The sequence below is a fragment of the Phodopus roborovskii genome, unplaced genomic scaffold (genome assembly GCF_943737965.1).
Source record: "Phodopus roborovskii unplaced genomic scaffold, PHOROB, whole genome shotgun sequence".
NCBI classification, from domain to species: Eukaryota; Metazoa; Chordata; class Mammalia; order Rodentia; family Cricetidae; genus Phodopus; species Phodopus roborovskii.
The window spans coordinates 5,212,988-5,236,788 of record NW_026126459.1 but is presented as its reverse complement, the minus strand read 5'-3'; the positions used below and the strand labels follow the sequence as shown (position 1 = coordinate 5,236,788).

General features: G+C 47.6%; 1 protein-coding gene across 1 annotated transcript in view; it reads right to left on the bottom strand.

The window, feature by feature from the left end:
- Window positions 1-568: 568 nt before the first annotated feature.
- Window positions 569-23,801, bottom strand: part of Fam83f (family with sequence similarity 83 member F) — a 29,975-nt gene continuing 6,742 nt past the window's right edge. Inside the window, exons 2-5 of the mRNA XM_051189410.1 lie at window positions 11,250-11,417; window positions 10,634-10,755; window positions 8,483-9,159; window positions 569-2,011 (exon numbers count right to left, since the gene is read on the bottom strand). Of these exons, the coding sequence (XP_051045367.1) occupies window positions 1,962-2,011; window positions 8,483-9,159; window positions 10,634-10,755; window positions 11,250-11,417 (1,017 nt within the window). The 3' untranslated portion in view covers window positions 569-1,961. The remainder of the gene's footprint in view (window positions 2,012-8,482; window positions 9,160-10,633; window positions 10,756-11,249; window positions 11,418-23,801) is intronic.

Here is a 23,801-nt window from a genome sequence, read left to right as displayed (position 1 = left end):
AAGACTGGAAAATCCCAGGTCAGCAACCTCAGAGCCAAAAGCGCTATGCCAAAGCCACACAAGGTAAGGCTGGGTGTGGTGGTGCACATCTGTAACCCCAGCATTCAGAACTGAATAGTCTGTTGGAGGGCAGCCTGGGCCACATCCCATGTATATAGCACAGCATCTCCCCTGCCCCCAACAGATTTTGCAGTGCAGGGCACTAGTATGTTTGTGACATGGGCTTGGGGTTAGTGGTAGCCTGCATGATAGATTTTTACTTGAGCTAGTCTTTGAAAGTTTCATGACCGAAGCATGTGGTGTCTCAGTGAGAGAAAAGTGGTATGGCATGGAAGGGCAGTCTCCCTCCTGCTGCCTGTCCAGGAGGGCTGACCCAGGGGCAGTAGCTTTCCCTCACTGGGAAGAGAGAAGATGGCCTCAGCATGGTCATTGTTTTCCCCATTGTGGTTTAGGTATCTTGTATCCCACATCTCCAGGTGGCCATTGCAGCAGAAGTGTAACGGGCCACTCCCATGTCACCTGGACCTCCTGATTTCCTCCGGAATAAGCACATGCCACACTGCCAGCCTTGTATCAGGAAGCACTTACCAGAAGTGTTTAATTCTTACAAAGGCTTGGGAAGCCACATGGAGCCCCTTGCCACTCCCAAAGCTAACCTCAGGGTGGACAAAGGAGACTCTGGGCTGCGGCCATCTCTAGTTGTCCCTCTTATTCCCCATCAGCCAGGAGGCCAGACACAGGCACAGACCACCATGTAGTGCCCCACTTCTGCATCCCACAGAGCCCCTCCCTTTCTCTCACCAGCTGCCTTTGCGGATGCCTGTGTCCCTTCCAGTACTAGTGGTACCCAAGGGCTTTTCAGAAAGGGGACAAGAGCTTGGTTTGGAGGCCCTTTGCCTCTGTGTCATTCTCTCTGCAGTTAGATGTCTTCTGTGTCAATAGTCACTTTCCCTCAGCCTGTACAATTCACAGTGTAGGAGGTTGGCAGTACTACTGTGGCAATTAGGCCACAGTTTTAGAGAAACTGAGACATCTAAGAACATTTTGCAAGTGGTTCAGGCTGGTCTTTGGCTGAAATTTCACTGAGGATGACCTAGTGTGTGAAGGTCAGGCAAATGCTCAGGGAGGAACCATCAGGAAGGAACCACAAATGCTCTTGTCCCCCAGGCCCAGCCTCCTCCCCTGCACTCCCATCCTTCACAGAGTCTGTAATTGAAAGCCTACAGAAAAGAGCAGGCATAGGGAAAGGCACTCTGTGGAGCTCCAGGGCCCTCAGGCCAGGTTTGCTATGGCAGTGCAGAAGGGAAAGGGGTTCTTCACCACCATTGTCGGATCCTGCCATTAGCTGGAAGGAGACCGAAGTATCCCCATTCCACTCAGAGACTAGTCCAGCTGCCAGCAGGAATGGGTGTCCCTAAGGCCACAATAGCCAGTGTCCCTGCTATTCCAGCTATATCCTCCTCCTGGAGTTTCAAGGCTAGAGCAAGACTGGCTCTGAGTCCCATCTTCTTCCCTTTTTTCCCACCAGCCTCTGGGGTATGGGGAATTAGACATCACTAGAAGTGCAAGGAAAAGCCAAGTGACTGGGGCTGCCTTGGACATCCTGTCCTACCAAGGCAGAAAGAATGGTCTTTTTCCCACTAGAGGACCTATAGGACAGGGCTGGCCCAGTGGAGGAGAGGTTGGCATAGAGGATACCAGACACCAGACAGGCTTCTACTTCATGCAACAAAGTAGTATTCCATGTTCAGTCATGGCAGTCTGCTGGAGGCAGTGATGGTTGAGATGCTTCAGATCCTGCCATCTAGGATTCAGGCCTTAAGACCAGGATGGAGGCTGCAGGGTAGGAGGCCTGGTTTGGGTCTGACGTGTAAACCAGTGAAAGATATAGGCCATGCTCTCTGCAGCACAGGATAGGATGAGTGGGCATCTGCAGGTCCTGCCCACCATTACCCTGAAGCTCAAGAGATGACACAGTTGCTGGGCTTGGTGATCCTGGGACTCCCTTTACCTGTGGAGACAAGGCACAGATGTGGAGGCTATAAGTAGCAAGCTCAGTGAGTTTGCCACAAGGCTAACCTTGAACCACCCACATAAGCAAGTTTGGAACTCAGGACTAATATCTCTCTTCCAAGCTGCTGGTCCAGGTCAACAGGGCACCCAGAAAAGCAAAGGTAGTATCTGTTTCAGAAGCCTCACCATAATTGGAGGATCCCCATGATTGGAGACATCAAGTGGTCTGTGTCTCCTGACCAGTAATGACAGGGTCTCTGGAATCAGTTAATGACTTAAAGAGTCCTATCACTAGTAGATAAATATTGTAGGCAGCTTCAAATGCTCTTGAAGTCAAGGGCACTCTCAGGAATCCTACCTGGAGGACATAGGGGCAGCAACCATGAGCGCCCAAACCACTTGTCTTATTGCAGAGCTGAAGCAGTAATCCTGTCTCTGGAGTGGTCAGTGACAGTGCCAGGCCCTGGCCTTCCTGGCTAGTCTCAGCTCCTTCTGCCACTCAGGTAGCTGAGATAGAGAAGGAAAGCTATGCCTGAGTAGGGTCAGCTACCCTACTGAGCAGTGTGGTCACATTGCTGTGGGGCGACCCAGGCAGAGGATGGAGCAGCACAGACCATGGGTTTTGAAGGCTACTGTTTCTCTAGACAGCCCCTTCCTTCCCTCCCAGGTCTCTATATCTACTTCTATCTCCTTCATAATCCCAGCACAGCCATTTTCATGGCAGAATCCTGCTCTGGACTCTGGAGTTGTAAGGCTCACCTGACACTTCTGGCTGGCCCTGGAGACACTGGACAGTTGAAGGCAGAGCCCACAACCTCAGAATGCCTGCTGGCTGCTTTTCCCAGGTGGAAGCCACTGTGTTACTTCCTGCCTATTCCCCTTTATACAATAAAGACAATTTCCCTGGTGCTCACACCACCGTCCATATCACTTCAGCTGTGAATTTAATTAAGGTAACGACTGCCTCTTGTGAGTTGTAGTAGCAGGAGAGGCACCTGGCAGGGCTAGACTAGAACTCTGGTGCTGCAGCCCCTTTTTGAGTCCCCTTGCCTGTGGAAGGCCACACTGCCTAGGCCCATTGTCCTCTGCTCTACTAGCCACTGCCTCACTTTGCCTACAATGAACTCATCCCTCAGGATTTGCTGCAAAACTGGCCAAGCACCTCCTGGGTGTCCCCTGAATTCAGGCAGACAACTGCCTAGAAGGAGGTAAAACAAGAAACCAATGGCCTTCCATGGTGGTGCTGAGGGCTGTGTCTGGTGTGACTCTGTGAAGGTCGTTGAATTCTACCACTCTACCACTGCTGCAGCAAGAGGGGATGCATGGCTCACATTCTCTCTCCTCATTGGCCTTTTCTGTTTGCTTGGATACTCAGTGCCTCCCCAGAGGCAGCAACACTTCAGAGGCAGGTAAACAAAATCAACCTCTTGATCCAGAAGCAGGGGAGGGGAGTATGGGAGGACCCTCAGAGCCTGTGCCCTGCCAGCTCCTTCCCAGGTAAGGTGGGCCCTGATCCTTCCATTTGTAGGGTTGGATGTCAGCCTGGAGATATCCCTTATTGTCAGGATTCATTTCTAGGACTTTGACAGAGAAAAAGGCTTGAAAGAAAATTCCTTGTGTTCCATCACTTCTTCCATGTTCATTTACCAGAAAACTGCCAAGGGAAGATGCCTTGGACCCTTTCAGATTAATGTGGAAAAATTATGCCAACTACCCAAACAATTTCATTTTATAAAGTATGTGTGGCAGGTAAGTGAGTAGCCCAAAGAAGACTTATGTGAGAAAGCCAACTGCAGAGAAGATTTGCACTGAAGACTGGAATAGGAATGAAGAGCACTAGGAATGTCCCATGGCATGTCAGGGAGTGGCACAATGGGGGGCATGTGACAGCCGGGGTATGTGGAACAACAGCTAGCAGCAAGATTCTTCAAGAGAAGGGGAGGTCGGGAACGATATGGAAACTCACAACAGGACTGCAGTGGTAGTAAGCTCCCTCTTCCTATAGCTTTTAGGGCTTCACATTCTCTTTATTTGGAACTTTCCCTGATGTCCATTTGAGGTTCTGCCCCAGTCTCCTTAATCAATGAGGCCTCCTCTGGGTACCCTGTATAACAGAGTCATGATGCTCCCTGCCCTCACCATCTCTAGGGTGATGGGTGACACAGAGAGGAATTTGTTCATTCCATTCCCTGTGCAATGGAGTTCAGACCAATAAAACCAATTCTGGGTGATGAATGCTTACCTAGCACCCTTCTGAGACAGTCACCAGAGGCCCAGACAGCCTCGGAGGAATTGGGAAGACAGACAAATTGTTTGATCTTCTGGTAAGAACAGCATGGCAGAATTAGGAGCTAAGAACACTTGTTACTCTTTCAGAGGATCTGAGTTCAGTTCCCAGCACCACATGATGGGTCACAAACACCTGTAAATCCAGTTCCAAGGGATCCAATGCCACCTTTTGAACTATGTAGGCTCCACGCACACATACAATGCACATCTATATATGCAGAAAAAATACTCAAACACATAAAATGAAATAAACCATACATGTATGAACTTTGCAGCTACCTCATCTTTGGAGCAGAGTTAGCTTACCTCAGCTGTGTGACCAGAATCCTATGTTGGTCACAGGGCTCAGGATAATCAGATATGACAACAGATTCCACACCATCTGGGGCCTGACCCATGCTTCCCAGGAGCAACACTTGAGTGAAAAAATCCCAAGAACAGGGGCCACAGATCCGAAGCACTTCCCTGCTAGTCCACCCCTGAGGAGGACTCAGATTTCCAGGCAAGACATCAAAGATCACTAGCCCCATAGGGAAACATAGAAAAGCCTGAAGTCCCCAAATCCAGGAGCCTCACAGCCTTACAGGCCTTCCAGTCTCCACAGAAATGGGGAAATGGTATCAGCTCTAACCTGTTAGAGACAGCTGCAACTGCTCTGAGGAGGCTCTGGGAGGCAGGGATCATGCTGTCCTTCCTCCCAGCCTGTCCATGGACATGGGGTTGGCCCTTCTGGAGTTCAAGGATCTTATTGGTGGGATACTACCATCAGGCAAACACTTGCAAAAACCACCTGAGTTCTGAGTGACAGCATTTCACTCTGTCCCCTTTAACACTAGAAAACCATTGTCAGCTGGGTGTTGGTGATACATGCCTTTAGTCCCAGCACTCGGAAGGCAGAGGCAGGAGGATCTCTGTGAGTTCAAGGTCAGCCTGGTCTACAGAGTGAGTTCCAGGACAGGCTCCAAAACAATACAGAAAAACCCTCTCTCAAAAAAAAACGAGAGAGAGAGAGAGAGCGAGAGCATTGTCCATTTTCCAATGATCCCCCTAGGAGTTCAAGAACAACACATAGGACCTCCCTGTCTAGACTAGTGACTCCCCCAGGGCAGAGCTTTGCCCGAGTCTCCCATAATTAACTGCATTGGTGTTAGTCTGAAGACCCTTCTGCATTGGAGAGCTTTGTGGGAAAACCAATACTCCTGTTCAAAATGCAGATGCCTACTGTCAGTGCTTCATGGCCTGCTAATGTACCTGTTGCCATGTGCCACCTGGAAAAACAGGGAAGGGTCACGGCAGCCATCATATTCTAGCACTGAATGTGTTCATGTGCTGGAGATCCTGAAATCCACTATTTTGTTACATGAATTTCTTTGACACTGGCATTCCTATGTTATGCTTCTTATTTTATTCAGTGTTTAATTTCAAATTCTTGGCAGTGGGGACTAGTTAAAAGATGAAATGGATCTTCATGGCAACAGCAATGATAAAAGCTTTGGTTTCCAAAGTGTTTTTTTCTTTTTCCTGTCAGCACCACTAACATTACCAATATGATGAATGCCATCCAGAGAAAGATACATTTAGTTGACTAAGTCCTGTTTCATAGTGGTTTTAAAGAATGCAGATTTCGGAGCCCAACCCAGCAGTGTAGACTCTAATCACAGGGTTTTAAAATAGGGTACCCCTGGCTGTGCTCTCCTGAGAGTGGGAAATCTCTCTCAGAGAGCCTTCCCAGAGATCCTGTATGGGCACAGGTGGCAAGTGGCCAGGAAGGCAGACATTAATAATCCAGTGAGGACATGGTTTAGTTAGTGGAAAAGCAAACAGCAGAGGACACCCAGCTTGAGCCACTAGAGGGGGCTCTGGGTCTTCAAACTGCCAGGCTGAAGCCATTGCGGTGCCCTTCCCCCTCTCCCCTCCCCCAGCCCCAAAGGAGGAGATTCTCTGAGATTCTCCCTAGGGCCACACCTGGGTTTGCAAAAATTTGCATGCTGTTTGACAACTATATACTTCTTATCAAGCAATTTTACAGGCTGTCAGCTCTTAGCTTTTCCTATCTTTCTCTCACCCACCCTGTCATCCACCCACGTTCTTTCTGACAAGAGGGTACAAAGACAGATAGGACAGTCAGCACCAACTCAAAGGGACCTCAGAAGCCCTCCCCAGTTTACCCATTCTCTAGAAGAGGAGACAGCCCTGAAGAGGGGAAGGCAATGTGTCAAGAGCTAAGATCATGCTGCCCCTGTCTGTCTCAGCTTGAATGCTCCCTGTGGGAAGGAACCTGGATGGGTTCCTTCTCTGAGGAAGCAACTCAAGTGGTTCCAATCCAACTCAAGCTCCAGGTGACCCAGGATGGCGGCCATGCTATGTTCTTAGGTGTGTAGTCAGCTCCTCAGTGGCTGCCACCTTGAGGGAAGCACAGGATGTCCCTGAGCCTAGGGCTTGGGAAATATAGGGAGAGCCTTGGGGAGGAGAAACACAGCTTCTTGACTCTTCCTTCAAGCAAGAAAGAGGCAGGAGCTAGAGGTCTCAGTAGAGAACTAGGATTTCAGACCTTGGTGGGGTGGCAAGAGTATGTTTTTGGGGAGGGTTCTACCTCTATGTTCTTCCCCAGGCTAGAAGTGGGGACGACACACTTCAGACTTTCCTATGTGTGTTAGCCACTCTTACCCAGCCCTTCTTCTGCTTAGGGGGCTTGGTGCTCTGGAGCAGGAGCTCCCAAAGGCACAATGGGATCTGCTAGTTGGCTCCAGAGCATCATGAACAAATAAATGCTCAGAGATAGGCAGGGATAGCAAACACTAACTGCCCAAGTCATCTAAGCAGGTGAATCAGACACCAGAGGCAGCAGGAAGGGACAAGACAATGGACTTTGTGTTTCTATGGAAACAGCACCTAAGGGTGAGGGGCAGGAGAAGAGAAGGCTTCCACCTCACTTCCAGTCAGGAGTTGGGAAACAGCCCCTTTGTGGTTGGGCTTGCTCCCTCCTTTTCCTTGCCAGGTGTTCACCATGGCAACCCTCCTTCCAAACAAGAGACACAGAGCACATCAGCATCTGGTGCTGGGGAGTCAGGGAAGCCCAAGGGGAATGGGAATGGGGAACCAGACACTCTTCACTTGATAGGACAAGGACAAGTCCTGGCTTTGATCCATGTTTACAGTCCTTAATGCAATTCTCCCAGTGTCCACCTGCAGCTAGACTTATGTGGGTCATCGATGAGGAGGGTGTGTGGAACCTGGCCTGCCAAGCTGCTCAAGCAGTGTGCAGTGTGGGCCCACTGGAGGCAGCCGGGGAGTGAGGTGGGTGGGGATGGGAGGGAGTGGTCCTAGTATTCACACTGTGCCACACTGCAGACACCCCTAGACCTATTCTAAGAGGGAGCTACATCCCTGAGTTCAACAGGACACCACATGCTTCTAGTTAGGAGAAAAGTGGTGACTTCCCTGCTCTATGTCATTGATTGAGTCAAGTCTATGGGATACCTGAGTCCTGGGAGTCCCCAGGCAGCCCAGGACAGATACTTCACAATCAGTTTTCACATAGTAAGCCAGCCAGGAAGCTCAGTTCTCATCACTGCAAAGCCCTGCAACCACAGGAAGAAAAATCCCAGCACAGAAGTCTTTCCAACTCAGGGAAGCTGAGAAGGAAGGCTCCACAGCAGCCTGCTTGTCACTACCAGACTACTGAAAGTCACGTTGGAGACTGCTCTGGAGAAAGAGAAAAAAGACATGGCTTCAAGGAGATCCCAGAGAGATGGTTAGAAAAGATGCCACTGCTCCACATCACCAATCTCTCCCAGAGGGCAAATCCACTTTACAATCAGACATGGGGAAAATGGTTCTAACTATTATCATGGAAACTAGGAGGACTAGTGGGACTGGGTATGTCTGATGACAACAAGGAGCAGGATGGCCAGAAGGAGCCCTAGACTCACAGCCAGTGCTGTGCACTGTTTTATCATTTATAAAAGGAAAACTTGTCACACTTCCTTCTTTACTGAAGCTACTATGAAGGTGATCTGAATACCATGGAGGAGTAAGAGAGTCCTCCTAGGCCATCCCATGCCTACTGCTGTGCTAAACACCAAGCAAGGCATGTATCACTCTTCCCTCAGAGATGAGGAATCTGAAACTGGACCTGCACTGACTAGTCCAGGGTCACCAGGTTCAATGGCAGGCTCACCTGATATGTTGGCATTGGAACCCTCGTTGGGCCTCTTCCCCAGAGGATACTCCACATCCGCAAGAGTCTCAGTGGAGGGGGTCATGTTGTTCAATACCGCAGACCTTTTTACTCTTCGGCTGAAGATCCTGTTGCTCAAGCGTCTGCTCTCCTTGGCTGGGGTGGCCTCTCCATTGGCAGATTCTCCTTTGCCATTCTGGGGGAGTGCCTCTCGGGATTTGTGCCTCAGGTCTACATGCACCTGAGAGACCGTCCTGCCATCCTTTGGTCTCAGCAATCTTGAGGGAATGGGCTCCACTGTGGGTAATACCTGTTCTATTGTAACCAGATCATTCAGAAAGCTCTCCAGACGCCGGGCAGACTCACCACCTCCACTGTCCTCCTGTCCCTCTGCATTGCCACCAGCTTCCTGCCGCTGCCGGGCCGCCCAGCGCATCATCTCTCCTGGAGGAGGGTGGCTGTTTGCCACTAAGGCATACTTGGGGTTGATAAGTTTTCGAGCTACAGTGGAAGAGTAGTTGAGGCCAAGCCTGCCTGCCAGACCCAGGTGCTGGTGCAAGTTCACCTCCTCAGAGATGGCATACAGCTCCCGGAACTCTACATCAAAGGGCTCTGTGTTCTGCCCTGTCAGGAGCAAAAGAAGGTTCCTGTCCACATAGGAGGAGCTCCAGGTAAAGCTGGGGACACAAAGCACAGACATAGGTGGGCCCAGATCTCTCCACTGTCCTACCAGTAGCTCCTCCCTTCAACCTGCTCTGTCACTGTGGCCATACTGTCTGATGCCTGGTGAAAAGTGCCTCTTGCCCTCACCCTGGATTGCTCTCCTTTCCCTAGGCCAAATTCTCCCTTCCCCCTTCTTTCCCATGGGACTTGAAAATCAAACCTGAATCCACATCCACTCTTCCCATGTGTCTAGTACAATGTGGCTTAGAGGGCCTAAGGTAGAACATGCCATAGAAGGTAGAACATGGCAGGTCTTTGTCTCAAAGCTTTGAGGCTCAAATGAAATACCCAGCACACTTCCTGGTACAAACATATGCCAATACATCAGAATTAAGCTGTGCCATCACTAGCAGTGTTTCACCCCTACTGATCCTTCCAAGATCCTTCCAGAGGACTCAGACCATTTATTTATTGTTACATATGCTCAAGTTTCACTTAGATTTTTACTTTTTCAGAGGAAAAAGATGGCTCTCGTATACCTGGTACTTTGTTTTCAACTCAAATTCTGGAGTTATCTTTCTGTGCCACATCTGTGGTGGTTTGAATGAGAATGGCCCCCACAGGCTCATATATTTGAAAGCTTAGTCCCCAGTTGATAGAACTGTTTGCAAGAATTAGCAGTGTGGTCTTATCTCACACCTAGGGGGTGTGTCACTGGGAGTGGGCACTGAGGTTCCCGAAACCCAAGTCATTTCCAGGTAGCTCTCTTTGCCTGGTGCTTAGGGATAAGATGGGAGCTCTCAGCCACTACTCCAGAAACACTCCTGTCTGCGGCCACACTCCTCACCATGGTGGCCATGAACCCTAACCTTCTAGCCACGAAATGAAATGCTTTTTTAAGTTACTTTGGTAATGGTGCCTTGTCACAGGAATAGAAAAGTAACTAAGACAACACCTCACATTGCTTCCCCAGACCTTGTCCCTATTATTTCCTTCTTACCCCACCCCAAACCAGCCTCAAGATACAATCAGCTGCTGAGGACCATGACAAGCAGGCAATGCTTACTGCCTAGGAAGAGTTGGTCTTCTTTCTGGAATAATCAATCTGTCAACAGAAAGGAACTGGGTAGGAGGCTGTTTTTGACCAAGACAGACAATGCCTCTTAAAACCATGACTGCAGGGGCTGGAGAGATGGCTCAGTTGTTAAGAGTACTGGTTGCTCTTTCAGAGGTCCTGAGTTCAATTCCCAGCAACCACATGGTAGTGCACAACCATCTAAAATGGGATCTGATGCTCTCTTCTGGCCTGCAGGGATACATGCAGACAGAGTACTCATACTTAAAAAGAAAAAGTACATAAAAAAGAAAAAAAAAATAAAACAAAACAAAAAAATAACCATGACTGTGGAAGTTCTAGGCTAGCACATTCCTGAACAATTACCATGAATACAGGTCTCCTGGGCACCCCCCTATCCTAGTCCAACACACCTGTAAGATCCAGTGGCTACTTTGTCCCCATCTACCATCAGGAACTTCGATGAGAGAGTCCCCTTGATCTTCCCCATGGGCATGTAGAAGCCAACCCCTGTCACAGAACGGACACGGATGTTCTGTAGAGAAGAGAAAGACACCATTGCTCTTCCTGGGGAGGCCTCTAGGCTCTGCACCAAGTCTTGCTTTGGGAGAGGTCCACAGACCCTGACAGCTGCTCAAGTCTTTCCAAAATTCTCTGCTTCCTTCAGCCTTACATGTTTTACTTTTAACAAGCTCAGGAGAGTTCTTGCTCAAAGTTCTTGATCAGAGAATTACAGCCTTATGCTGAACCTGACAGTAAAGCCAGTGGTTCTATAGACTGAACATCCTAGGAATGGGTGAGAGCTGCCTCCTTTAGCCTTGGCATCTCTAGAACAACAAAAAAGTATTAAGGATATATAAGCAAGCAGTTACAAGTTCCTGAGTCATGGTTTTACCTAGAAGGAAATATATTAGGATCTTGAACTTTAACCTGAGCTTGGGAGGAGGAAGGGGGAAGAGACAAAGGAAGGGCAGAAGGAGTTTCCCATCTCATCTCTGGACCACAGCCTGTCCCAGTGGTACAACTCACCCGAATGCGGAAATCAGCAAGCTCCAGACCCTGGCACATCTCCAAAAAGTACTTCACTCCTGCCTCATCCAGGATGATGTATACAGGGACCCGTCGCTTAGAGGCAGCATCTACAATATCTTGGAATATATCCCCATCAGTGAAAAGATCCATGACGACAGCAATGACCTGGACAGAGAAGGCACTGCTGAGACATCTTGTAACTGATACATGTTCTGAGACATACTTGCCCAGAGAGGACCACCTTGCTTTGGGGCAACTGATGGCCAAGAGACAAAAAACCTACCTGCCACCACTTCTGGATTCTCCAGGTACCCACATTTGAGAGCACACTGAACCCAGTGAGGGGCCCGAGAGTACAAATACTGTTGCTGTTACTTCATCCTGGATAAATCCCAGCCTGCTCTGGAAATTTCCAGAACCCTTCAGGAGAGGGCTGGGAGCCTGGAGAGAGCTGCCCCTGCTGCCACATAGAAAGAGCAGATATGAGGAGATGTTATGGCAAAGGTGTGAGGGAGGGGTTCATTCCCATTGGCCACAGATCTGCATAAACATCACTGTCTCAGAAGGTCAGGGCACTCTACCTCCCTACAGCTATGCAAAGTTCTGCACAGCCCTGGTGCTAATGCTGATAGGGCTAGAGCTGGCCAGGTACCCCTGACCTCTGATGCTCAGCCTTCCCTCCTACCCCATCATCAAATTAAAAACAGTACTCTGGAGCCCTCACATACAAAAACCAGCCCTGATTGTGTGTGTTCCCTTAGAAGCAGAGGCCTTTTTCACCTCAGGGAAAACCCAATTTGTTTTTTGTTTTTTGTTTTGTTTTGTTTTTATTTTAGTTTTATTTATTTTATGAATATAAGTGCCTATCTGCATGTACAACTTTATGCCAAAAGAGACCATCAGATCCCACTATAGATGATTGAGTCACCATGTGTTTGCTGGGAATTGAACTGAGGACCTCTGGGAAAGCAGCCAGTGCTCTTAATTGCTGAGCTATCTCTCTAATTCCCCAGCTTTCCTTTTTTAAAACATTTATTCTTCTCTCATATATTACACTCAGACTGCAGTTTCCCCTCCCTCCACTCCTCCCAATCCTTCCCCCAGCTTCCCTCTCCCCCACACCTACTCCTCCTCTGTTTCCCCAGGGATATCCATCAAACAACATGAACTTACAAAATACAAAACTGGAGCCAGGCATTGGTGGCTCTCAGTTTTAATCCCAGCACTCAGGAGACAGAAGAAGGCAGATCTCTGTGAGTTAGAGGCCAGCCTGGTCTACAGAGAGAGTTCTAGGACAGGCTCCAAAGCTACACAGAGAAACCCTGTCTCAAAGCCTCCCTCCCCCTGAAAAAGATATAAGACTGGGCACAAATTCTTATAATCAAGACTGAACAAGGCAACCCAATAGGAGGGAAGGGGCCCCAAGTGCAGGTAAAAGAGTCAGAGATACCCCCGCCTCATTGATGGGAGTCCCACAGGAACACCAAGCTATATAACCACAAGGTATATGCAGAGGACCTAGCTCAGATGCATACAGGGTCCATGTTTGTCACGGGTCTCCATGAGCTCCTATAAGCCCTTCTTAGTTGATTTTGTGGGTCATGTTCTCAGGGTGTCCTTGGCCCCTTGGCTCCTATAGACGACCTTCCTTCCTTCTTCTTCAGGTTCCCCTGACTGCGCCTGTGTGTTCATTTGTGAAGACCCAGTTTTCTAACTTGAGTTGTTCCCATTTCCCTGCACAAACCATCCCTGTCCTATCTTAAAGGGGTTTCTTGTGGGCCCCAAACACTGTAGACCCACCACTTTCTACTTATATGACCTTAGGTAAGATACTTAACCACAGTGAGCCTGTTTCCTCATCTGCAAAATTGAGATGCCCTGTACTTTATAATTGGCCATGAGTATTAGAGATAAGGCATGTATAGTGCCACACACATCCAACACATACTGAGTCCTCAATCAGTAGTTGAAAATACAGACTCTTTAGCCAGGCCAACTCCAGCACTCTGGACTCCTTGACAGGAAAATGGAGATAATAATGGTGCTTATCTAGCTAGGTGGTGGTGATGCATGCCTTTAGTCCCAGCACTCAGGAGGCAGAGGCAGGCGAATCTTTGAGACCAGTCTGGTCTACAAGAGCTAGTTCCAGGACAGCCTCCAAAGGCCACAGAGAGGCCCTGTCTTGAAAAACCAAAAAAAAAAAAAAAAAAAAAAAAAAGGTGCTCATCTCAATGTGTTATGAACTCAATGGCTCGCTGGGTCATGGTGGTACATTCAATAAACTTCTATCACCTACAACACCATCACCATCTTCACACTACACTACACTACAAATTCCAGCCTCTGAGGTCTCTCTATTCCCTCACTTCCTACAATGTCACTTACTGCTTTCTCTAACTCTTTCTTTGTTTTTCTTTTCTTTCTTCTTCCTTGTTTTTTTTTCTTTGTTTGTTTGTTTGTTTTCAAGACAAGATTTCTTTGTGTAGCCTTGGCTGCTGTCCTGGAACTCACTCTGTAGACCAGGATGGCCTCAAACTCACAGAGATCCACCTGCCTCTGCCTCCTCAACCTCCTAAATACTGGGATTAAAGGCGTGTGCTGGATTAAAGTGTGTACCACCACCACCCTGCTTTCTAGCTCTTCCATTTGCCAGTCATTAACACCCACATGATGATTGCTGGGCCCTCATAGACACAGTGAGGATCTGAGACAGATAAGTTATTATTGCCACCAGGATGATAAGCCACTTACACAAAATAACTAAGGCATAAGGTGAAAGAGATAAACATCTTAAGAGTTTCACAGTAACATGTGATGTGCAGTGAGAGACAGGCAAGTGCTGCTTTTAGCCAGGAAAGGAGAAGAATAAAACAAGCCTTACAATGAATAAGGTGTCCTTGGGTGAGAAAGAAATAGGGAAAAGAAAGGATTGGGGTGAGAACTGAGCAGGGAACTTAGCTGGGCTGCTATGTTGTGAGTGTGCTCTGGCCAGGAGCACCAGGCCGAGACAGGGTAACTGTACCTTCCTTGCTTTGAGGGACCTACAAAGTGAACATTTCTGACAGAAGGCACAGCTCTAGCAAAGACTCTGAGGCACTATGGATCTTAATTTCCCAGTAATTTGGTTGGGCCACAGAGTCCAGATATTTAGTGATATACCATTCTGGATGTTTCTGTGAAGACTCTCCTCTATTGTGTTTGTATGGCAGACGTGGGGGGGGGGGGCTTCTCTAATTAGTCAAGGCCTTCATAGACAAACACCGAGTTCTCCTGAACAAGAAGAAATTCTACAAGTCATATGCCTTTGCAGTTGGACTACAACTCTCCCCTAGGTTTCTAGCCTGCTGGTTTATCCTGAGGTTTTAGACTTTCATCTAAAAAGTAATCTCTCTAGTCAGGTGTGGTATATACACCTGTAATTCTAGCTTTAAGAAGGTGGAGGCAAGAGAAGCAGGAGTTCATGGCCATCTTGGTATGTACAGAAAGTTCATGACATAACCTGGCATCATCTTTATCAACACCATCATCCAACAATACTACCAAAAAAAAAAAAAAAAAAAAAAAATCAAGTGTTTCTTCCTTCTCCCCCATCTCTGTATATATACACACTGTTGATTCTGTTTCTCTGGGGTGCCATGACTAGTGTAGACTGATGATGGGAGTGGACATTTACTAAATAGTCTCCAAGAACTCATGCACTTTGGGTAACTTTTCTAATCTGATTCTTCACACTCGCTCTACTGGGAAGGACTGTTATTCCCATTTCACAAGTGAGGAAGTAAATACATGGGCTAAGCAATGTGTCCAAGGTCACACTGCTAGTACATGGTTAAACAAGAAACAGGTTATGTTTGGCCCAAGAGCATGTATCACTGCTACATGATATTTCAGAAACGTCAAATCAAAAACCCCATTCTTGGAAAGGACTAAAAGCAGACAAGAAAGAGGAGATACAAACAAAATGCAGGCTGAGAAGGAGAGGTAATTACAGATGTAGTATAGATTTAAGGAATAGTAAAATATGAACTAGGTGAGGTAGTGGAACTTACTAGAGTAAGTGTGATTCAAGTGTGTGCTATGAAGCAGCAGAAGCATACCTGGCCAAGTACCTGGGGAACTGCCTCGATCTTGGCACAGGTCTATAAGAGAAGAGGGAAAGAAACACTCAGCAGCTTCCCTTGGGGAAATAAAGAATTGGCAACAATTTCAATATCTTTCCCTGGATGACAAGGTAAGGAAATGGGCAGAGGAGAGGATGTACCACAACTGATGTAAGCAATGAATGTGTTCCATGTTCAGTTCTTAGATCTTTCCTAAGAATTTATTTGCATATGTGTGGATCTAAATGTGTATCACATACATGTAAGTGCTGAGGAGGCTAGAGAGGCCACAGGATCTCCTCTGGTGGTTGTGAATGCCCTGATGTAGGTGCTGAGAAAAAAGCCAAGGGCCTCTGCAAGAGCAGCAAGTACTCTTAGCTGTTGAGTCAAAAGTGTGGTGGCTTGATTTTGTAATCTTAGCATTAGGATGTACAGAAGGAGGATCAGGAGTTCAAGGTCATCCTTGGCTACAAAGCAAGTTCCAGGCCAGCCTAGCTTACCAGAGGCACTGTCTCAATAGCTGTGTATGTGTATATATGATGTATATACATTATATATACACATACTACTTATGTGTATATGTATGTTACATATACACATACTATTTATATAAAATAGTATCATGATACTGTATACTTTTCTAGGATACAAACATGTCCAAGGATTTACACTGAGCACAGGAGAAAGGAATGGGGAAAATGAGAAAGAGAAAACAAGAGAGGTTCTGTGGTGGACTGATGACAGCAGCGGACTGTGAACTATGAACTACATCAGCTCTTTCGTACTTGAGGCCAACCAATCAAACATGCTCAAGTCTTCCAGTGGGACTGTCACAGTCCACTGAAGGTATGGGGAGGGTACAGTGGCTTTGGGGAAGGAGGTACATGGTATCATGGTCCTACAGAGAGTACCTTTCATTCCAGGGGGAATCAAGCATGATGACCTGAGTTTGATTCCCAGAACCATGTAAAGGTTGACATGTAAACATTTGACCTCCACATCCATGCCTTAACTAACCACCTTCTCATCCTATACCACCTGAGGCCACAGTCCACTGACCCCTCCCATTTCTAAACTATCCCCAGTGTCCAGCTCAGATTCATCGCACATTGCATAGGACTGTCTGGCCAGTTTCCAGCTGACTTCTTGGATCCCCATTTTTAATATTTTGTAACTGGAAAAGCAAGTAGTTAAGTTAAAATTTACCCTGGCCTCTACCTCAGAATGAGAGAGGCAGAGAGTTACCAGGACTAGCTTGCAGGAAGCTGGGTCTTAGACAACCTGGTGAGAGTCAGCCATCTGTGTCACTCACTACCAGTTAAACAATGGAATATTTGTAATAGGGGGGAAAAATCAATTGTGCACTGGTTCTTGCAATCTAGTCTTGGAGAGGTGATAAGTACCCTGCTTGACATTCATCCTCAGCATTAGGCCCAGAAAAACCAGCTCCATACCCCTCTGCTGAAGCACTGAGTGTGCCTACTAGTCTCCATGCCAAGTCTAACTTCAAGGCTTCTGGTGAAGATGGAGGCTTGAAGCTTACAAATAAATAAATTTTAAAAAAATAAAAGAAATAAAAAGTAAAAATAAAATAAGACTTTATAGGCGTAGAATCTAGGGAAATAGCCCCTTCTGGCTGGCTCTGCATCCAGCATCCTTCACCTGGTTACCTACCGAGGTGCAACATAGAGAAGGAGGTTAATTTGAGCTGGCAGTTGTTTAGAGGCTGTCACAGGCACACTGGCAAAGAGGCTCTGATGCTGCAGGGGTGTTTCCTTAACTCATCACCTCCTCCTTTGATAGTCTGCCCAGGCAGCAGGGGCGGGGAAGTAGGAAGGAGGGTGTTTGGAAGCCCCTATCTGCCATTCAACTTTAATGACTCTTCTAGCTTTCCAGCTTCTTTCCTTAATTGCCATTAGAGAACAGAGATGAGGAGGGCTCTGCCTTGCCCTGCAGCCCTGTATGTATGTTTAGATGACCCAGACTACAGCAGGCTCTGACAGATGTCCACACCCACAGAGCTGCTGGCTGCTGGGATGTATCCCCCAGAAGCTCCACAGGCCCTTCCAAATTCAACATACTTCCAGTCACAGACAAAACCAGAGTCTGGTGGCTTTTCCTCCTCAATGAAGAAAACCTCAGCCCTCACTGTACCCCCATGAACCCTCTCCAGGTCATTATCCCTTGCTGTTCCCACGAATACTGTCACCCTAGCACAGGATCCCCTGGCTCTTGTTTCACTTCTGGAATAGGTTTGTGGTTGGTATATCCTGTCCCTTCTGCCCTCTGATTTCTTCTCCATAGCCTAAATAAAAGCTGATGAATCAGCTGGTCTCATGACTCTCAAAGAGGTGGAGACTATTAGAGGCCTGACATGGGTAGGGCCCATCATGGGGGCAAAGCCACACCTCTGCTTCTTGTTTTGGGTTATTATGAATGACCTACAATAACTTTAACCCTGGACTTCTCTGTTGAAGCACTATTGACCTCTGGAGATGGAACACTTTATTGTGTCACTGTAGGGGATTTAACAGCATCTGGGTCTCTACTCATTAGGTACAATCATCATTACCCCCAGGGATGACAGCCAAGTATTGCTAGGTACAAAAAAGTAAATGTCTCCTTGGGTTTGTAATATTGTGCAGCTCAGATCCTTCTGTTTCTGAACCTTCCATAACCTAATGAAGCATCTACACAGCTTTTAAAACTCTGAGAATTTCCTGAGTTCCTTCTCTTAGAAATGTTGACCACACTCTGCTTCCTGCCCGTCTGTGCTGTAAGCAAACAACAAAGGCTCCAGGCACTCCAGTGTAATGTCTGCCCATCATCGCCTCCTCTCCCAGGCTGTGGGCTTCTGATGAGGTACATGAGCAGATTTCTTTCAGAAGCTCCACCCTTGGCAAAGAGCTCAGGACAGGCCATTCTCCATATCTAAATGGAGATCTGTGTGTCTGTTGAGTTTGCTGTATATGGCTATGGCTTTGTTTGCAGTTTCCTTTATTTCATTAATGACAAGGCACTAGGTTAAGAGAGGAAACAGATTTGGAGTAAGATTTTTGGTGGGGTGCTTTTGCTAGAAGGAAGAGTTGAAGTTCTTCCTCAAGGGCATAGAGAATGGTACTTTTGCCTAAGCAAGTCTGTGGCTCCGCTTTCACTCTGCTTACTGAAGATCCTGAAGGAGCAGCCAGCCCTGACTGAGGACAATACTTAACCAAGGGGGAAAGCTCCTTTACTGAAGAAACCAGGCCAGAATGCAGGGCCTTCCCCAGCACACACAGACAGAAAGTGCCTTTGAGCAACTACGAAATGGCAGCCTCCTCCCTCTGACAGAGTGCAAGGTCAGGGAGCAGAGAGCATCTGCACGTCAGCCCCCACAAGGCCGCTTGACTGCATCCATACACAGGCTGCCATTGTACTCAGCCCCTACGTTAAGAAATATTTCAGACTCAAGAATCTCTCAGAGTCAGAGAGAGGGTCTTAGATAGCAATTAGCCTAATTCCAACGTTCAAGTCATCCAGTAGGGTTTCAGGACAGCTGGGACTAAAGCTCAGGGTTCTGACTCCAGGCTTGGGCTTTTCTGTACCAGTTGTTACAGTCTTCCCAGACAATATGGACATAGCAAGCTATAGCATCCTAGGCCACCTGAGAGCACATAAAACCAGGATGCCAATGGAGACTGTGGGTAGAGACAGACAATTCTCCCCACAAGCCTCCCCAGCTCACGTGATGTGGAACTAAAGGCTCTGTGGGCAGGTATGGCTGCAGGAGCCTGTAAGGCCATGGGGCCAGCCTGCTGACCTCAGATGTATGCTGGTGAAAACCACTTCTTTTGGTTGAGGAAGGGAAAAAAGTGGCGGGCAGAGGGGGCGGGGAGGTGCTTTGCCTCTAGCTCCCTATTTAAGCCCAGGGCCCAACTTTCAATCCAATGACTGCCTTGCAGGACTATTGAGAGGTTTGGATAAGGTCATGACTGTGAAATTCCAAGATCACCTGTGCAGTTATGAGGAATCATTAAATTCACTTGCTATCAACCTAACTCTCCACACCTTTAGCCTTTTGGTTAAGGGAGGCAGAAGCTTGGCAAACAGGTCCAGCTGCTGCCTCCCAGAATAGCCACCAATCTGGTTATTCTACATGAGGTAGAAGGTTGGTTTGTCTGGGTTCACAGAGCAGTCCTTTCCTTCCTGCTGCTGAGGGCTATGCAGGCTGGGTCTGATCAAATAGCCTGTACTCAGATACCACTGACTGTGGGATCCCATTTTCTGCTATCCCGAGAGGTCAAGGTTTGCAGGGTAGCACTCACAGTTGGGATGGAGGTGGGAGCTTCCCAGAATGTGGGTTCCACAGCCCAGAGATTCTAATACCTGAGTCCTGGAAATGACCCTGGATTGGCACTCCTATTCTCCTCAGGTGGTCTAAGTGCAGAGTGAAGGTTAGTGTTGGAAAAGAATATATAACCTGAAGGCAGAAAGCCTTTCGGTTTGTGTGGCTTTGGAGAAGGGGATATCTTTGCAAGGCTCTTCTGGTATGTGAGTAGCACATGAGTGGGTACCCAGAACCTGCCAAGCTCACTGCACAGTTTAGGAATCTTCCAGCATATGAAAATGACTCTCCTGGGAGTGGAAAGCACTCTAGGTACGTAACAAGGACTTTCTTTGTCATCAATGATGTAAGAGGCCTCATCTGAATGATGAGCAGTTTTAACACTTTAAATTTTCAGGTTTTGTAAGGTATAAAAGTGTTAAAGCAGACCAAGACAGCCACCCGAGGGAGGGACTCAAGTTGCAGGAACTCACACAAGAACACTCCCAGATCTGAACTACAACCTCTTTTGCTTGCTTCCACCCTGGCCTAAATCTCCATTGTCCAAAAGCATAGTAGGGAAAACAGACTTTGGAATTGGGAGTTCTGTGTTGGCTGTGAGATAGAGACAAGTTGCTTAATTTCTCTGATGTCCATCTGGAAAATGTAGCTATTTTACGGGATTAGAAAAGAAATGCAATGATACCCGGAAAGAACTGTGTATTGGTCTGCCTTTACCCTTCCTCCGTGGTAGAGTATGGCATACATAGTTCTCAGCACTAACTAACTGGTTACCAGCCTACCCTGTCCTGGTTATTCTCTCTTTCTACATGTGAATCCCATAACAGAACTCTAAGTATGCCCCATCTCTACCCAAATACTCCATGGCTCCTAACTGTCTACAGAAGCAAGCCACAGTCCCTCAGACTGGCTGAAGGTGTTCCACATTCCCTGAACCCAAACCTTGTTCTTCTACTTCCCTCTCTAACAATGAGTTCACAGAGATGATCTGCCCTCCAAACACTTGAGCAGGCTAGGGACCTTTCACCTCAACACACACTGTCGGTGCCCAGTGCACGTGGTAAGGGTCCATTTAGGTCCTTGTTTCATCTTTACAGAGGCTGTTTTAGGATCATTCTCTGTCCCTAGTCTCTAGTACAGTATGCACCCTCCTTAGGATGCATATTTGCTCAGGCTTATTCTTTAGGCCCATGCTAGTGTCTCTTCATGTGCACACAGTGAATGCCCTAAGCAGCATTCCCTCTGGAGCCAATGATGTGATTTGGGCCTGAATTCTGCCCACCAAAAAGGCAGAAGCAAAGCTGGAGTTTCCACAAGGTCCTGTTCCCTGTATGGCTGCAGGCTGCAACCATCCCACTGGTGGGACATCGAGTTTTGTCAGCCTTGCCTTCCCAGCTGTTTGGAGCCATGTTACATTGTTTTGGGTTCCCTAATTAGACATCATTAAACACTAGTCTCCCTGGTTGCACTGGCAGCCACTGGAAGGAAACTGTGCCCAGGCAGGCCACTTCCTCTTCAGATGCCTCAGCTTCAGTTCAGAGCCCTTTCTCTGATCCTGCAGGGCAAGGCTCGATCACTTCCTACTGATCTGATCCTGTGACATCTGTACTGATGCAAGGCTGAATGTAGGGGACATACAGGGAGATCTGACCCAAACTGACTCTCCAGAGAAAGAGGACATATATACTCACATGAGCAAGATCAATTCATTCAATCACTAAGAAGCATCCACGACCTGCTGGAGAGTAAGCACTGCATTTTTTTTTTTTTTTAAATTTTACGAGACAGGGTTTGTCTATGTATCCCTGATTGTCCTGGAACTCACTCTGTAGACCAAGGTGGCCTTGACCTCATGGAGATCTGCTTGTCTCTGCCTCCAGAGTGCTAGGATTAAAGGCATGTGCCACCACTATCTGGCACAACAATTCTTTGTGTTGGGCCAGCTTTTCTCTGCCCCAAGACATGATTCTGGGATGACTTCCCCTGCACTAAGTTGGTGTTAATTAGTGAAAATTATCTAATGCAAGCTCATTTTAACATTAGCTTAAAGCCAAACATAATTAGGAAGATAAATCAGCTACTTAAAAAAAATCCAATGAAGATATACTAGTCTGAGTTATGTCCTTGTACCCCAGGCTCTATGCAAGGCCCTGAAGAGTAAGGCAGGTCTCAAGAAATGCTTGACTAAGTGTTTCCTGATGGGCCTACCTGAGTGGGACAAGAGGTTGGCAGCTTGCCTGGAAGGTTCTGAGAAGCAGCAGGAGTGATTGAGACCATTGTCAGGTGATGTCCCCAGAGAGGTGGGGCTGTGTGTGAAGGGAGGTATCTGACTGGATTAAGGGGGTTAGCATAGGGAGGGGCTGGTGGTGAAGGCAGTCAGGCTGGACATTTGGGGGAGGGAAACTGTAAACTTAACAGTGCTCAGGCCTTCAGCCTTACTCACAGCCCACCCACTGTCTGCCCTGTCCTAGGCTCCTTGGGAGCTTAGCATACAAGTGCAAGCATAGGTCTCTGGCTCATCTCAGCTCCATCCAGCTCTACTACTGACCAGCAGTATGACTTCATCCTCACTGATCTCATCTACAAAATGATAAATTGCTGTGGTATTACACAGTCTAAGGGGCTGTAGGGTCTGGAGATGTACTTCATCTACAGCACTACAAAAACCAAATGCCTAGCTTAAATATCCAATAACTAATAGCTATCAACACCATATCCCACCCCTCACTGCACTGAAATGTATTTTCTTTTTGCCTCACCCATTAGATCTAGGCAAGATTCACATTTAATTCACCTATCAATTTCTGGTGGCTGGTGTATAGTGCATTCTCGGTAAGACAGGCTGAGTGACCATGCAGATGGGGGATTCTCTGGGCAGTTTGAAAACCCCTTGGGAAGAGAAGTTAAGGTCTTTTCACGGTCTACCTTCAGGAGTCACAGAAAAGAAGAGTCCTGGTCTTTACCTCCGACCCACTATCTTCTGACTCATTACTTTAAGAAGAAAGAACAAGAGAGAGAACGAGAACATTTTCCTAGAGCCTTCCACATGCCCAGCACAATGATGACCAGCCTACAAACTGTACCCAGGATGAGTACAGATTGTCAGGAAGCTGGGCCAGCGACTAATCATTAGAAAGCCATCGACTCTCTTCCAAGGCTAAGATTCTGAGATCATTAGCAAGAGTCAACTCCATGGATTTGGGGGAAGGAAAGAGAAAGCTGGAAGAAACAGGAGCTCTGCCTTGGGTTGGCTGCTCAGAGCACCTGGAGAGGGGAGGGGATACCTATGTGCTAGTTAGTGCCAGCAGCCAGGGCAGGCAGGTGGCCCTGCTTCCTCCCAATTCAGATTGGTGGCTGGCCCCAGAAAAAGGCTCTGCTTTGTATATTCTATAAGGGAGGCAGGGCTGGCCAGCAGCCAAAGGGAGGCAGTATCCTGAGGGCTGAGAACATTGACAGGGAGGGCTGTTAGTATGGTAATTCCTAAAAGGGTCCTCAACTTTTAGGGAAAATACAAGTCCAGGGGCTATGGCCCCAAAGAGGGAAATCTGGGGAATCTACCCCTCCCCCTATGCCTGTGTTATCTGCTCCAACACTGCTTTCTCTCTCCCTGACTCAGCCCAGATCAGGGTAGCTGACAGCCATGGACTTGTCTAACTCCAAAGCCAGTTTACAAGCCTCCAAGGTTGGGCTGGCAAAGCATACTGATGACAAATACATTTTGAATGTTTCTGGAAATTTAAGAGGGAAGAGATGGCCCCAAAGTACAATTCCCAAGGATAATATACACTTGCCCAAAGACACAGCCTTGAGCCTCATCTGGGTGGGATTTCAGTCAGGCTTTAGTCCTAGAGCATCATACCTCCCCATGAGCCTCAGAATGTTAAAGGAGAGAGCCCCCCTGTCCTTTCTTAACAGTTTTAACCCAGCCTCACAGAAATCATTTTGTCTGTCTCACTCTTTTCAAGGCACAGTCCTTGTAGCACCATCTTGTAACTATAAACAATGCAGCAAAACACTCCCATGTTACAGATGCAGAAATATGCCCAGGAACAACCAGTAAGGAAGGAAAAGAGGCAGCAGGAGTAAGAATGAGGTCTTCCAATTCTGGTTTCCAGCTTCAGATGC